Raw genomic sequence first — 17,159 nt, forward strand, 5'->3', positions numbered from 1 at the left:
TCTCCTCAACAGAATGGATAGAAACCTGCGTATATTGCTGTGCTTTTGGTTTGATCCTTGGCACAGATCTGACATCCCTCTCTTCTCCCCACTCTATATTTTTCTATTTTTGAACTCCAAGGAGCCTATTGGACATTAGCAAATCGACAGGTCTGCTCTTCATTTACCACCACCTTGAAACACATTTAAAAACAGCAACAGCAGTTTAAGTGCCCTCATTTAAGGTGGTGGAAATGAACATTGATACCATCTGGTACTTGCTGGTATAAATGTCATGAGAATCAGACATAATGTTGTCAAGACAAAGTCATTATGGCTATGAAGCTCTGACTACAAATACAATCCCCCGGTTTTAAAGACAAGGCTTAAGCCTAGTCCCAGAATAAAGTGCATGTTTTAGTTGTTTTAACTGAAAGCAACTCTTGCACTGATATATCTTATAATATGTCAGTGGCGTTGTTTGGTGTCAAGATGCATACAGCGGTAATGTATTTTTCTAAGGCATGTTTCCTTGCTTAATCTAAACCCTGTCTGTGAAAATGGGCCATTTTTTATGACACTGAGAAATCAATGCATTGTATTTTTACCAACTTGGGGCCAGATTTAATAACAACTTGCGCCTGCGCCAGCGCCAACCTCTTTTGGTGTTAAAAAACTACTGTCAGGATTCACTAAATACACGCAGTGAAGAATTTGAGCTGAAAAGGCATTGACACAGTTATTTTTGCAGCTGACTTTATTGTAATTTATTGGAGGAGCGTATTTAAATGAATAATGCAAGGTGATTTACTAAGGTTTGAGCTCGTCAATTTACTGTTTTTTTGCACCTTTATTTAACACCCAGAAATAAGCATGTCTTAAGCCAGACACTAATTTGCGCTGCTCTTGGTAGATTGCGTTGGTTTCTCTTGGCACAATCCCAGGTAGCGACTCAACAGTACAACAAATGAAATGACTGTACTTCCATCACAGCTTACTTAGCTTGTGCAAGATGGTGTCTGCTCTGACTAAAATACTATTTTGTGTTTTTTAATCTATTATAGATGTCTTTAATAGATATCTTTAATTTATTAGTATCAGTTGATATTGATTGTTACCTTTGCAGTTACTTAAATTTCACTTAAAGCCAATCTTTAAAGGGATGGTTCACCCAAAAATTAACATTGTCATTATTTACTCACTTTCATGTCGTTCCAAATCTGTATGGCTTTCTTCTGTGAGACACAAAATATGATACTTAATAAGATTGTCTCAGTTTAACTATACAGTGGAGGTCAATGGGGTTACATTTCATTTGTGTGTGGACAAAAACAGTTGAAAGATTCTTCAAAATATCTTCTTTTATGCCATGGTTTAGAATGATAAATAATGGTAATGACAGAATTTACATTTTCAGACTCTCCCTTCAAAATTTAGTTGCAGTATTTATTAAAGGTCAAAATAAATGAGAAGTATTGTCTAGTAGCCTATATTGCAATAACAAAAAGGAGGTAGCTGAAAAACATTAGGTAATTCGCTATGAGCTTGTGCTAGAAAAACAGACATGTTTGATTCGGACGTCAGTGAAACAATTTCACCTGACCTTCTCATGAACATGTCCATTTTAGGTGAGAGTGGAGCGTTAAAGGACCAATCAGGCTGAATTATATTAGAAAGAAAGGGAAAAATCCTTTGTTTTGGAAGCAGCCAAGCAGCCATGTTAGTTTATAAACAGCCTGTGGTGACGCCTAGGCCGCTGTATGATCTCAACCCACTAAAGCATGAAATTACTGCGCAATGACACACTCGGTTAACAGCTTTTTGCTTGACAGATAAAAAGTCCATCAAGGATAAGAGAGATGCTAAAAATAGCACACATTAGCCCAGTGACACCTCGCTTAACTTCACATAGTTGCTTTCCTGCCAAGACGAACCAAAGCAAGTACAAACTGTGTCAGATGACAATACAAAAATGTAAACAGCAGATATGGCTGGAGACTCCATTAGAATGGAATGATTGGCCTTACATCAAGGAGAAAGAAATGAGGTTCAATGCTTTTCCACTCGTCTTTGAGGATAGTGTGGTAGGCATGTAGGCATTTAAGAAATTACAGCTGTTCCTTGGCCAAATTGTGTGTTTACTGTTCACGTTGGGGCTTGAAAACGGTCTTAATAGGAGGTGGAAGAGGGGAAAACGCAAAGTGAGCCTAACCTTAACATTAATCCTGAAATGAATGTCAAGTTTAACAGTCCCCTGCTTTTAATCAAGACCAGATCCTCTCCTTGCTGGGAGATGAATTAGCCTCAGAAGGGGGAGGAGAAAAAGGTGAGTTTTTCTTTGCATGGAGAGAGACTATTCATCTTATACAGATCCAGGCCAGATCCTCTCAAGCTCATTTTCCTCAACTTTGACTTCGGTTAAATATAACTCTTTGAATTTACCACTATAAAACAGGACAAGCCTGCAAGCCTAAATATTACACAAATACTGGGATCTAGTATAATACAGAGATGTTAACAAACAGATATAATTGTCACATACTTGTTCTCTGGCCTTCTGATGCATATTTTGCACAACATTTGTTTTTGCTCGATCTAGCAATCTCTAACCAGTGCATGGAAAAGAGAATGATTTCATTTTGAAACATAAGATGATGAGGTCTTTTAATTGTGACGTCATACAAAAAGGATACCAGGATGAACACATAATCTTGAGAGTCTTTTATCACAATCAAATGCTTCCCTTGCAGTGTACAAAGGCTGAGAACAAAGAAAAAAAATTCAATAATAAAATAATGAAAATCTAATATTTGGATGCTTATTTGGTGAACTGATATGACAGGAAATGGAGTCGTGCTGCAGTGCCTGAGATGTTCTTGCTGTTATTAGAGGAAGCAGGTCACCTCCATGGCACCAAGAGAAAATAAAAGTGACCTCTTGACTTGCCGTGTTCCCAGCAAGGAGCAAATAAATGTGGAAAGCCCAGAAGACCCACTGCTCTTCCTGCTATTACTCAGCATTATGGCCCAGCTGAAACTCAGCCCAGCCACAGCGCAGGCAATGTGAAACATGTCACCAGAAACTCATGAGGCAGGAAGAGATGCAGGATGCATATAGGAAAGATAAATAGGTATTATATGAGACTGGAAAATATTGGGATATCAGTCTATATTCTTGACAACATGAAAACTTCTTCGTTTAAGGGTTAGTTCACCCAAAAATGAAAGGGCAGTGATTCTAGTTTCTAAAGTTATAAATATGGATATTTTTCTGACAAAAATGCATTGTTAAAAAGGCCTTTATTAACCGCTGGAGCAGTACCGATTACTTTTATGATGGATGGATGCGCTTTTTTTGGGCTTCAAACCCTCAGGCGCTACTCACTCCCATTATAAAATTTGGAAGAGCCAAGATATTATTTATTATAACTTCGATTGTGTTGGCTGAAAAAAGAAAGTCACATACACATAGGATGGCTTGAAGGTGAGGGTAAATTATGGGTTAATTTTAATTTTTGGGTGAGTTTTCAGTAAGTGTTCTGAAACCACATGATAGCTTTGGATCTAAATTTGGATGTGGGTTAAAGGGTTAGCAAGTTACATTTTTGGTTTGTTCCTCACACAAAGCCATCATACAGCTTCTGAAGACTTTTTAGTGCACAAATCCTATGGACATTTTTTCTTCTTTTTGTGGACTATGAATGGTTGTTGTATATGTATAATTTCTTCTTCAAAAAAAAAGAAATAAATATAGAAACCCGAATTTTGTTTACATCAAAATTTGGCATTTTTTTCTTTTTCTTTTTAGCCTACAAAACACTTTTTTTCCTGCTGTCATAAAGGCCTCATGGGTGGGGGAAAAATAATATTTACCAATAACAGGACAACCTAAAGGCCTGTTCACACCAATGTTCAGCACCAAAATGTGATCCGATTTTCACATGTGATTGTCTGTTCATACCAATGCAGAAAAAATGGCAGACAGGCAGAATAAAATGTGATTACACTCTCTGACAATAGGTGGCACTTATGGAAAAGCAGAAATACGGTTACACTTTAGTTTGGGGAACACATTTTCACTATTAACTAAAACTTTGGCCTCAATAAACTGATTTACTGCTTATTAATAGTTAGTAAGGTAGTTGTTGTAGTGGTTAATTTTAGGTATGGGTTAGGAATAAGGGATGTAGAATATGGTCATGCAGAATAAGGCATTAATATGTGCTTTATAAGTACAAATGAACGGCCAATATAATATGCAAGCCAATATGCAACTACTTAATAGTGAGAATTGGTCCCCAAACTAAAGTGTCACCAAAAGTGCTGCAGAAGTTTCCATTTCTGGCACCCAATTGTCACAGAGAATTGGAAGTTAAACAATATTCTTATGTTTTTAACAGTGTTTGTCAGACAACACTAAATACTGTAGTGTAATACTGGTGTTACATAGTTTAATGTAACACCAGTGGCTCTTGGGGACGTGACCAAAAGTATGAAAATCATTGCTGATAAAAAAAGAGATTCGATTTTAGATAATTGCATTGCCGGTATATGGAAATAATGTCCCATTATTTTTCCTTTGTAGATGCTTCCATGATGTTAGACAAATAAATTGCAATATATTTCTGGATACATAGTGCTTAGGAGTACTGACAGTCATAAAAGAACAATTCTTCGCTACTGACATTCCTTCCATGCACGATGAGGATACACTACATTCAAATTGTCATCACATGTTGTCAGGACAAAGAGATGTGGCCACATCAGATCTGACCCTGGTTGCCGAGCTCTAATATTTACTAAAGTACAGTATAATATAGTTCAATTAAAATAGATTCCACTGATTCCAAAGGGTGCAATGAAGCATTGTAAACACCCATCCAAATGAAGGATGTGGAATCAATAGTGACCTTGTAGGTCTGACAGAGTCTGTGATGTGGAAGATGAACATGTTACAGACTTCAGAGAATGATGGTCAGTGGGGCAAGAGTGTGATGCACTGAGATTAAGTGTGTTCTTTGTAATGAGAGGTGTGCGGTGTGAATGAAAAGAGAGTGTACAACTCAAGGCAAACCTTTTCTCAGACAATCTACCAATGAGTGCAAAACAACTATTAGACAGAAAATCATTTAAAGAGGCAAATTTACAAACACAATCACTTGAAAGACAAATAAAAGCACTTAATTTCAATCGATGAGCCTTTCAGTGCAAAAAAGTGTCTTTTTCTATAGATTTTTATAATGATGCACTCTAGTCAGTTATAATTACATACGCACACTGTCTAAACATTATAACTCTTTTTATTTGTACTTCAGAATGAAGGATGTCAATGTGACACAGTCTTAACGTCTTTCTAAACCAGTTACGCCAACTCTTCGCTGTATATACCCTAAACAAGGCTGGAAGTTCCTGCCCTACCTTGACCTCCCGATTGGTGAACACCTCCACGTCCACCGCGCAGGCGATGAGGGTGGAGATATTACAGTCCACGCTCCTGGAGGGCATGCTGGGCTCACTCAGAGTGAAGGGATGACCGGCCCCTGACAGAGTATATGTGAGCAGCACGTCTGAGTGCTTGGATGTGTTGCTCTCCTGCTCTGAACAGCCTGCTGTAACTCTCAGATAGTGTGTATGTGTGTGTGTATGTTCAGTAGGCGGCAAGCGGAGTGTGAGCCCCCACCTCTCCTCTCTCTCACTCCATTCAGTGACATCACTGCCTCTCTTTATGAATGCTCGCTTGCTCTTGCACAGAGCTGTTTTTAATTCATACGCTAAGTCTTTTCCCTTTCGTTTTGTCTCTTTCTTGGGTCCAAAAACACTTTATGTGGTTAAAGTGGGAAATGCAATAACATATTTTCTTTTTCAATGTCTTTCCACCTCTTATTTTTGTCGGTTTATTCCTTCATCTGTCTGATAGGGCAAAGGAAGACAGGAGAGTGACTCAGCACTGCAGATTTATATCGAGTCTCATCATAGGCACTATAGTGAGCGGACGGAAAAGAGAGGTCTAGAACAACAAGGATAGCAAGAGAGAGAGAGAAAGATGAGATCTGTGTATCTCGGCAAGACAGGTGTATTATTAATATCTCACTCATGTGTGACATCATTCAGCATGCAACAAAAAGGCATTCATAGGGGAGTCTAAATTTAGGTGGCTATTTTTGTTTCTGAAGCCTGACGTCATACTGTATTGATATTTATCTAGTAAACATCTTTCTTTTTTTTACAAAACCCTTGTGAATAGTCATTTAGTGAATAATCAGTTAATGTGCGACAACGACCAGCTACAGTAAATGTCCTCAGTTACTCAATGCTGAAGAATATTCACAATAATTTTGTAATAGGTTTAAGGACAATAAAGTAGCACCGTGAATATTGTAATGGATTTAAAGGCACAGTGTGTAATTTTCGCCACTAGAGGTCGTACATTTAAAACAATAACATTTAAAACAATAATGTAATAAGGCGTAGCTTGATGATGCTGTGAAGAAGCGTTGAATTATGGGAGCTGTTGTCTTCACCTCCACTGCCGATGGAAATCAATCCGACAGGACTCACAAATCATGTTCATGAATGAGGTAATGAAATAATTTTTTATAACCGTTACGTTTGATCACATGATTTTATTTCATTCTAATGAATTAGCCGCAAGTAACATGTTTAATGCTAAATTACTCATTCATGACGCTTGATTTGTCGAATTAAATGGTGGGGTAACACAGCACAGTTTTACATGTTCAAAACAATCGTACATTTGAACGTACCCACAGCATTTAGCAAAAAGGCTGACTTATGTATAACCCATACTGGATTTAATTACACTGCCATGGACTCGTTCACCAGACTTGTTAAACAGTGTTAGGAAATGCCACAACGATATTGATCATCGTTTTATTTCTCCCCTTGTCCAAAACTCTTCTTGGGTCATTTGATTCACCCATACATTTACGTTTATTGGAGTTATCTTTGGCAAAAGAACCTGCTGCAAACAATAACGAATAATTGTGGTCCATGACGATCAACAACAGAGAGGCGCGCTAGACACTGCAACTACTACTTCCACATTTTTTCATGAGATTCACTGTGTTGATATGGTTTAGCGGAGGATAACGCGGATATGATGCCACTGACAGGCGACACAATGAGGAGGGATGTTACACTGGTTAAAATTGTTAATTTGTTTGGATTAAAACATTGTTGGAAACATTTGGGATAATGTAAGTACACAAGTGAACAAAGTTTATAACACTGTGCTAGTGCTTTTTGGATATTTTAGACCATTAATTTTCCTAAATACAATTTCACTAGATCTGTTTTCCAGATCATAAAGGTAATTTATTCTTATTGTTCTGCATTAATAAGTATAGTAACTAATGGTATTACATGTTTTCCTTTTCTTGGAAATGCAAATGTGCAGTAAAGCACTGAGCTTGAGTGTAGATGCAGATAAAATTTATTTTTAACAGCCTAATTTTTATATGGAAAAATGTTGTTCTTCTATAGTATTTGAACTGACCGACAGCTTCAGTGATTATAAAATGAGCAGTGAGTTTACTTGCTTTCTGTGTAATCCTTCACAATTTTAAGAAGTTTTCCAACGTCATACTTCAGTACAAAAGGGTCATTTCATAATACCTAAATATAAATTTAAAAGTAAAATATGTGAAAAAAAGCTATATAAGCAAGTGGAAATGGCTAATAAGCCAAATAAGTGCTACTCTGCCGCCATCTACTGGTTATAGTAGTAATTTCATATCTTTTTTATTTTTAAATAATAGCGTTTGCCACGAGTTAGTTTTCCTTTTTAAAGCTTTCCTTTAACTTTTGGTTTTACAGATGGGGACAATCTTTGATAGATGAACAAATAAAGTTTTTGGTCATCCCATTAAAAATAACGTTTAAACTGTATAATATTTAGAGCTTTGAAGTGTTGGAAAAAGTGTGAAGCACTTGAAAATCCTTGAAAAGTGCTTGAATTTTACTCACAAAATGTTGTACGAACCCTGAAATGAATAATGTAAAAACATTCGACTATTTCTGCCACAATACCATGGTTACAGTTAGCGTTACTACATTAAATCCATGGTGAATGTTGGTGATTTGTGAATTAAAAGGCATTAGGGATGCATGATATGTCGCCTCCTTATCGGTATCGGCCTATGTATGTTCACTTTTAATGTTTTCGTTAGAAAATAAGAAAAGAAAATTTGACCGATATATTAAAGCCGATAAATAATAGATTATTTCCTTCAGCTGAGACTCTTCAGATGCGCACTGTTCACCATGATGGTTTTGAACAGCTTGAAATATGATTGGAATCAGTTCAAAAAGGGAAATACAGTTAAGTGCAACATGTGCAGCGCAAGTTTGTCATATAGGCTACATAAAATTATAATGAAAACATTATAATTCTGTGTTTGGGTCAAGGCTTTTAATGGTGAGACTTTTGTTTTTGTAATCAGGCTCTCAAAAATTACATACAAATTTGGATTTAGATTTATCGGCCAATATATCGGTTATTGGCTTTCAAATATAAAGAGTTATCGTATCAGCCAAAATGTTCAAATCGGTGCATCCCTAAAAAGCATTCTATAACTTGTTCGTTCATGGCACAATGTTTTTTTCTGGTTTTCTATGTCAGCGCTGTTTGATCTGATATCTATGGTTTACAACAGAGAATTCTGCACTGAATTTGAATGCTTCTGCAATGCAGCTGCGAATTTCACAACGCTGTGTTGTAACGTTGTCGCGTGATCGAGATTGATCTGCGAGTAGCTGTTCTGAGATCGTGCTGCGCTGCATATTGGTCCGAGCTGATAAACTGGCTGTGCTGCGCAGCCCAAACAAGTTGCGCGGTTTTGTAACACGTTTGTTTCGTTTGTTATTTGATGTTTCTCATATTCAAAAATGGCAGCTCTTATCAGTTAGCCAACGTGGTGGTGGCACCAGTGCGATCTCTGACAAAATTTTGTGACAAAATGTGACCATTTGGTTGCAGTCTGGAGCGATGGAATGATTTGATCTGAAATGATTTGATCAACAAGAAACTTGCACAGCCTATGACATTTATACGTTATACAAACAAATTTGACTTCAAAATGTCACAACTGGCCAATCAGAATTAGAATCCAGGTAATAAAGGAATGGCCAATAAAACATGGAAAAACAGAGATAGAATGAGGACAAAAACAGATGCATGTGAAATACAATTGGAAAGGTCAGTGCCCGTCCTAAATGAAGCATGCTAAAAGACTCCAGACAGTTGAGTCATCACATTGTCTGCACTGAGTCCCCAGAAGATCGTGTTTACTTTTCCAGCACTCCGAGGGCACTGATAGAATGGACCTGTACGAGTATGTTACGTTGTGTCTTCTCGATGGAAGCACTGGTTTTATCGCAGCGAGTCAATAAATGAACAGCTTAAATGACTCTGGCACCAAGGCAACCTTGAGAGGGAAAATGGCCTCACTACATAACACCTGGTGCAGAAAAGCCCAGATGGAAGCTGCTAATCTAAGCAGTCTTGACAATAATGGATGAATATGAGGCTCCTGGTATATACGCCAATTGGGCTAGCTGATAGTGACTGTGCAAATGGGATGAGGGTCCTTGAGGATGACAAGGCTAGAACAGAGTAATACTTCCTGAGATGCCATGAGACTTTTTTAATTTAAGAGGAGAGGACAGCCCTGACAACACCATCAGTAACACACACACACACAAACACACTGTTAGATGGATTGAATGCTATGCCATGCACTACAATAGATGCGTTTCCATTACACTTCAAATTGCGCAAATTGAAATTGCGAATTGAACTCATTGGAAACACGTACATTTTGCTAAAAACTCCCATATACTGCAAAAAAGTTTTTACGCTCGCATGAGTTGGTTTTTCAGGCAATTCGAAAAAGGAATATTTCGCAAAACTGCAATGGAAAAATTTCCGCATATACAGGTCACATGGCATACGTAAAAGATGATCATTCTTTAAAGATGGCGCAGTATGTTTGGACAGAAGACGAGACAGTGTAAACTCATAAAAGAGAAAAGAATTACGGGAATACTGGATTCTAATCAAAAATGCCACAATTTATCAAGACCTCAAAGCAGAGGGAGGGAGAAACCCCCAGAAACACCTCATACGTGGCGCACCTAAGTTTGCCATTAACGCTTGGATAACACGGCTACGTCTCCTTCGATTAAAAATAATGGCTAGGGCGGTGGCTGCAATATACGTAAACCTAGCAACATTCGTTGCCATGATTTTTGGAATGCGCGAGAGGAAAAAAAGTTTTATTCGAATAACATCGGTTAATGGAAACACCGTCATTTCACATTAGTTGTTTATCGACATTTAGAAAATTACACTAAAGTTTTGCACAAATCTTTAATGGAAACCAGGCTAATGCCATGCATTTTTATCAGTTTGTGCTTGAATATTAAGCAATAAACCTCAAATATATGCTATTTTATACTAATAAATCAATTACTTTATATTCAGTGGCTTTAATTTCAATCATTGGACTGATCATTTGATTACATAATTTGCAAAAGACGCCAAGTATACGCACCATTGTCTTTTGGTTTTCAAATTTGCTTCAAAATCAAAGGTTGTAATGTTGTGATTTATATTAGAGCCAGATGGTTTGGTTCAAAAATCAATTTTGGAATGTCTATGTGAAAAATAGAATGTCTGTGGAGAAAATAAATGGGAAAAAATACTTCCAGAGCCCAGGACACTGAAAAAGTGAGTTGTCAAGCATTATTGAAATGAATTTAATTGGATTCCAAACGCCTACACCACTATATTCTTTCTAGACAACTATTTATATTATACCAAGTGGGACAGAGCATTCAGACATCCTTCAAACAACCTTGGACTTCGGGTTAAAGCTCTCTGAGGAGATAGTGACTTGTAAAACTTTTCTATATGCTAATCTTTCCCCAACATTTTCTCCAAGCATGGAAATGGTGGTATGGCTAGTCTGTGGGCACAGTTTGCTGTCGGTTGTGATATGATTCTTCCAGTCTGGAAAGGCTTTGGTCAGTCTGCACCAAGATTTTTTAATGTATTTGTTCTTGAGCTAGGTCAGGTGATAGTTTCTTGACAATTCAGGGGTTGCAGATGGTCTATTCCATCATTTTAGCTCAACAGTTTGTTGTATCTACGCACTAAAAGGGTTATATAATTTGCAGCATGCTATCTTTGCACTTTGATCCCTCACTGGGAAAAACTGATTAATTCTGCACACGTAAAGTTATCCAAAAACAACAAGTCTGAGGTGCCCTGAAGGTGTGCCCTTCCTCATCATCCCTACCTTTCCTGTGGTTTTAAAGAAAGAATGAACCTTCATTAACAAGTCAACAAACATTATACTTACAGGTCAAAAGTTCATATACCAAATATTAAGTTTGATGACATTTAAATCTACATGGACTAATGATGACTAACCAAAACGCAATCATGTTTGTTAATGTTATTAATGAAAGTCATTATAAAATGTTACAGAAGAATGCCGATGTTCCTTGTGACCTTGTTGGAGGGAGACCAGTGTAAAAACTAAAAATAATATTTGGCCGAACCAGATGTTCTGAATTAGAGGAAGCTATGGATTCAATTTGAAAGGTTAAAAACGGAGTCCATGCACTTTACAAGAGTTGTAAACATTGTGACATTCATTTTATGCCAAGCAGGATGTAGGAGTTCAAAAGGAAGCAGCAGATAGTGTGGGATCAGCAGGCACTCAAATTTGTAATATTAAGAATACATGTGTTTTTATTTTTATTTTCAATATGCAAATATGGTGAGGGACCAGGGTTAAATTGGGTTTTTTGTGCGTTTTAAACCTTTTTACATTAAAAGTATTACAATTTTGTTTTTATTATATATATTTATAGTATTTATTAATAACAAAGCTTTTAGCTATAATCAATTTTAGCTTTAATCAATTAGCTTTTTTCCATTTTTAATTTTAATTTTAGGTTTAGTCATTTTGTGTGGTTTTGTCTTTTTATATATATATATATATATATATATATATATATATATATATATATATTTCTATTTAGCTTTAATTTATTTTTATTTCAGGTTTAGCTTAAATTTACGTTTTTCATCTAATATTTATAATTTTATTTAAGCTTTATTTCAGATTTTTTTAAATATAGTTTTCATACACAAAATCAGCGTTATGTTAAAAAAAATGAAATGTGGCTAAATGGGTTGCTAAGCCACGATGTTGGCAGATAGCACTACAAACTCTTATTAGTATGGACAAGATGGGATTTATCGCTTGGGGCTTTGAAGGATATGGTGTTAAGCACAACTGAATCTACAGTTTGTCATTCAGAACATCAGTACTTTGCTCACTTACACGTGAACTAATCATTTGCTGAGTAAACATGGTGCTCATATTGACCGGTAGTCGCTCTTCCATTTGCTCCAGAATAAATCATGATAGAAATCGTGTTCTTCCTGCTCTATTGTCACATTAAAATTATCTCATGCTGGAGCACCAGGTGATCTCAGACAGGGCAGGAGACCATGTGACATAATAAACATGCAGTCTGACTGACAGTGATGCAGTCATCCCTTAGTTATCCATTACTTTCCTTCTCTCTCTCTGTCTCTCTCTCTCTCTCTCTCTCTCTGAGGTTAGTCAAACTCTACAAGTGCGGAATAGCAATAGCAGTGGCAGTATTTCGTGGACTCTAAACCAATCTATCTGGGCTTTGTTATGGAAATGCTGTAATCCCCAGTTCCCTCCAGCACAGCGCTGAACACAGTCGGCAATAAATCCACATACACAGAGTCAGCGCGCAGATGCAAATAAACACAAAAAAAAACATAACGTCAGATTGGCACAAAAAAAAGCTATGCGATGGTGATAGTTGACTTAAAGTAGAAGATGGATGGAGTGCAAACATTTTGAATGATAGTGCTTTTTTTTTTTAAATAAATGAATACTTTTATTAAGCAAGGATGCATTCAATTGATCAAAAGTGACAGTAAAACAATTCTATGTAAGATTTCTATTTCAAATAAATGCTGTTCTTTTGCACTTTCTATTAATCAAAGAATCCTGAAAAAATAATAAAGCAGCACAACTGGTTTCAACATAATACATATATATATATATATATATATATATATATATATATATATATATATATATATATATATATATATATACATATTCATACATACATACACACACACACACACACATATATATATATATATATATATATATATACAGTATATATATATAATAATTAAAAAAAGTTTCTTGAGCACCAAATTAGCATATCAGATTGATTTCAGAAGGATCATGTGACACTGAAGTCTGGAGTAATGATGCTGAAAATTCATCTTTGCCATCACAGGAATAAATTCTATTTTGAAATATATTAAACAGCAAACAGTTTTTTTTTTTTTGTTTGTTTTTTTTGTGTAATAATATTTCACAATAATACTGTTTCACTGTACTTCTGATCAAATTAATGCAGCCTTGGTGCACATAAGAGACTTTTTTCAAAAACATTTTAAAAAAATCTATATACAGCCTTTATTCATTGCTGTGTATAGAAAATGACATGCTAAGATTTGGTGGAAAAATACATACAGGTAATACAGAGTTCAGCGTCATAGTGTATTCTTTATGCAGTTTAAAAGTGTAGGTTTGTGTGTGTGTGCTAGCATAAGTGGGTACGACCATTAGCACAGGTCACAAACATCAGGAGGGTAAGAGTCACAGGAACAGTGTCTGAATACATCCATTATGCAGGAATGCTCTGCATGCAGAGCACAAAATACAGGTGCTGAATACTTAATCAGAGTTCACCGCTCTGCCACAGACACACAGAAAATATGTCACTGTTTTCTCAGAATCAAAGGTCTCAAATATCACCTATATTAATCAAGTCAAGTCACCATTATTTATATAGAGCTTTATACAAAACAGATTGTTTCAAAGCAGCTTTACAGTGATAACAGGAAAATTATGCATTTTAGTCAGTTCAGTGCTGAAATGCTGATTCAGTTCTGTTGTAAAAATCATGAATTATTAAATTACTTTTCATCTATAAAGAAGCTCTGCAAAAAATTATGTCATCGTCCAGCTCAGTTAAGTTCTTACACAACAGCACCAGCCCAGTCAGATCAATAATATTGTTGAATATTAAGTTGTCCCCAACTAAGCAAGCCAGAGGTGACAGTGACAAGGAACCCAAACTCCATCAGGTGACAGAATGAAAGAAGAAAAAAAACCTTGGGAGAAACCAGGCTCAATTGAGGGGCCAGTTGTCCTCATGATTCAGGCTGCATCACAAGTGAAACACATCAGTCAGTAATTACGGTTCTTAGTTTATAATTCTTTGTTTTTTTTATAATGCAGTATTTATTATAAATGATTTGTCCGTACACATCTTTTTTTCTTTTTCAAACTTCATGAGATCACCGCAACAATCTAATCAATTCCTGAAAGACAAAAAAAAAAAATCAAGTCCCGCCCAACATTTTGTCTTGTTCAAGAAGTCGTTTCATTGGATATGTCACAATATCGAAGAAAAGACTACCACAACTTTTGTTTCATGCCGACTTTAAATTAGGAACTGCTCTTCAAAAGTAATTTACATACATCCATGTCATGATTGAAAATTTAAAAAGGTACACTACAGACTGATATTTCTTTATTTATTTGTTGGAAAGGAATAATTGAGCTGGTACATGGAAAATCTGATCTGTGTTTTTTTTTTTTTTTTTTTTTTTTTTGCTTTACTTGCTAAATTATTTTTCAATATACTTCTTTAAGGACTTTATTTTTTACTGCAGTTTTACTATTGCTCAAACTGTACAGACAAAAATGTCCATCTGCAAGCAACTTGCAATTTTATGTTTCAAACACAGATGTCAATAAAGAGAATAGAATTCTGTATTGTGCATATTGTGAATACATAGCATTTTTTTAAAAATTGAAGCACAAGATACCCTTAGGGACATTCTCAATCAATCATACTAAATAGCATAATCATCAGGTTTAACACAAATTATTATTTTATGTACTGATAGTGTTAACAGGTGTGCACTGCACTCACACATTCACACTTCATTTGTGAGCACTGTTATCATTAAATATACCTAAAGGAGAATCAGGTGGCCAGATGTCCTTTATTTCCTCTCTGGACATGTTTAATTTGATGAAGCAGATAGTGTTCGTGCGTCTGCAGGGAGCGGCCGGAGAGAGGAGATTATTAGCTCAAAATGAAACCACCTGAATATACTTCACAGCAGACTCCTGTGTGTGTGTGTTCAAATGTTGAACTACCAGTGATCTACAGCTATAGATGAAGATGAAGGGAGATGAAGAGTGCGTGTGAAAGGCCTGTCTGGAATGATGATCCGACTTACGCTGACCTTCCGGGGGAATGTTGAGGTGAAAGAAAGAGGGTGTTGAGTTACAGAGAGTGTGTGTGAGGGATATGTTTGTATATGTATTTTATGAATATTTTTCCAAATCTGCGTTGCTGCACAATCAGGGCTTTGTGTTTGTGTGTGAGTGTGTATTTATGGGTACCATACTGCATACTATTTCACATTCAGCAATTAAAAGAAGAGATTAAGATTTCTAAAAGAAATTAGGCATTTGAGATATTTGTGAAAATAGGTTAACTATTGTTTGTCAAATGAATGTACACTACTTTTTAAAAGATTTTTTAATGCAAAGATGTGTTAAATAATCAAAAGTGACAGCAAAGACATTTATAATGTTACAGAATATATTTAAATAAATTAATATAAATATACAAAAAAAAAAAAGTCTCGTTTTCATGTGACACTGAAGACTAGAGTAATGATGCTGAAAATCTGGCTTTGCCATCACAGGAATTACATTTTAAAATATTTTAAAATGGAAAAAAAGTTATTGTAATTTTGTAATAATATTTCACAATATTACTATATTTCTGATCAAATAAATGAAGCCTTGGTAAGCATAAGAGACTTCTTTCAAAACAGAAAAAGAATCATACCGACCCCAAACTTTTGTACGTTAGTGTATGTAAAATAAAATATATTATTTGTGACGGAAAATAATACTTTCTTATTAAAACTGCAGATGTAAACATTTGAACACTACAAAATAGCTCATGTTCAAAACATTTTATACAGTACTAGTAGTCCATTCCAAACATAGCAAAAGAAAAGAAGAATAAATGGGAAACAAAGAGACAAGAGACAATGAAAGAGAGCAGTGAAGCAGTTTGGAGATAAACACACAATGAGAATGAGAGGGGCACGAGGAAAGGAAGAAGAGAGGACAGCAGCGAGCTGATTAATGTCACTGCTGATGAAAGGCTAGTATTGACGTCAGACACACAATAGACGAAGAAGAAAGTGAGAGAGAGCGAGAGAGAAAGCCTTTCACACTGTAGCGCACACACGATATTCATGGAATATATGGACACATCATTTCATTCAAGTAGACAATGTTACATTCTCTCACATTCAGCACAGTTTAAAGGCAGAATGAATTTCCCCTTTGATGAACACTCTACAAAATCCTTTTCATCTTGAATCAGCTAGACTGAGCCGTGAATTAAAGACCCTAATAAATTGCTACTTTGCTCGGAGCCGTGGCCTAGCACTTAGCACAAAACTCCAACACATCAAGCTATGATGCTAATATAGGCTACATAACTAGCTACACTATTTATGGCGGGATGGTGGCCATAAAACTTGGACTTCAGTATCTTACCTGTGGGAACAATAATAACAGATTAAAGACTTATATCTGATAAAGATAAATATATCTGAAAGATATGAAGAACAGATTTAATTTGGGATTTTATTCACATATTAACATTGATAAACAGAAGCTTGATGCGCGAGAACAAACCTTGCGGAAGCTCAAACGTGCTGCGAAACATGAGCATGAACCTCATTGGTTCTTGAGGAAGCTGAAACATGCTGCGAAACACGAGAATGAACCTCATTGGTTCTTGCGGAAGCTCAAACGTGCTACGTAACACGAGAATGAACCTCATTGGTTCTTGCGAAAGCTGAAACATGCTGCGAAACACAGGAATGAACCTCATTGGTTCTTGCGGAAGCTCAAACATGCTGCGAAACACAGGAATGAACCTCATTGGTTCTTGCGAAAGCTGAAACGTGCTGCGAAA

The 17,159-nt window shown here is 36.1% G+C and overlaps 1 protein-coding gene across 2 annotated transcripts in view; it reads right to left on the minus strand.

Moving 5' to 3' along the window:
* The window catches only part of rcan2 (regulator of calcineurin 2), a 76,628-nt gene that overhangs the window by 18,704 nt on the left and 40,765 nt on the right, over positions 1-17,159 (minus strand). Inside the window, exon 1 of one of the 2 annotated variants that reach the window (XM_079888523.1) lies at positions 5,397-5,618. The exons of the other annotated variant lie outside the window; for it this stretch is intronic. Within the exon in view, the coding sequence (XP_079744649.1) occupies positions 5,397-5,483 (87 nt within the window). The 5' untranslated portion in view covers positions 5,484-5,618. Of the gene's footprint in view, positions 1-5,396; positions 5,619-17,159 lie in introns of those variants that run through there. 2 annotated transcript variants of the gene reach the window in all.

Source organism: Squalius cephalus (genome assembly GCF_949319135.1).
Source record: "Squalius cephalus genome assembly, chromosome: 12".
Lineage (NCBI taxonomy): Eukaryota > Metazoa > Chordata > Actinopteri > Cypriniformes > Leuciscidae > Squalius > Squalius cephalus.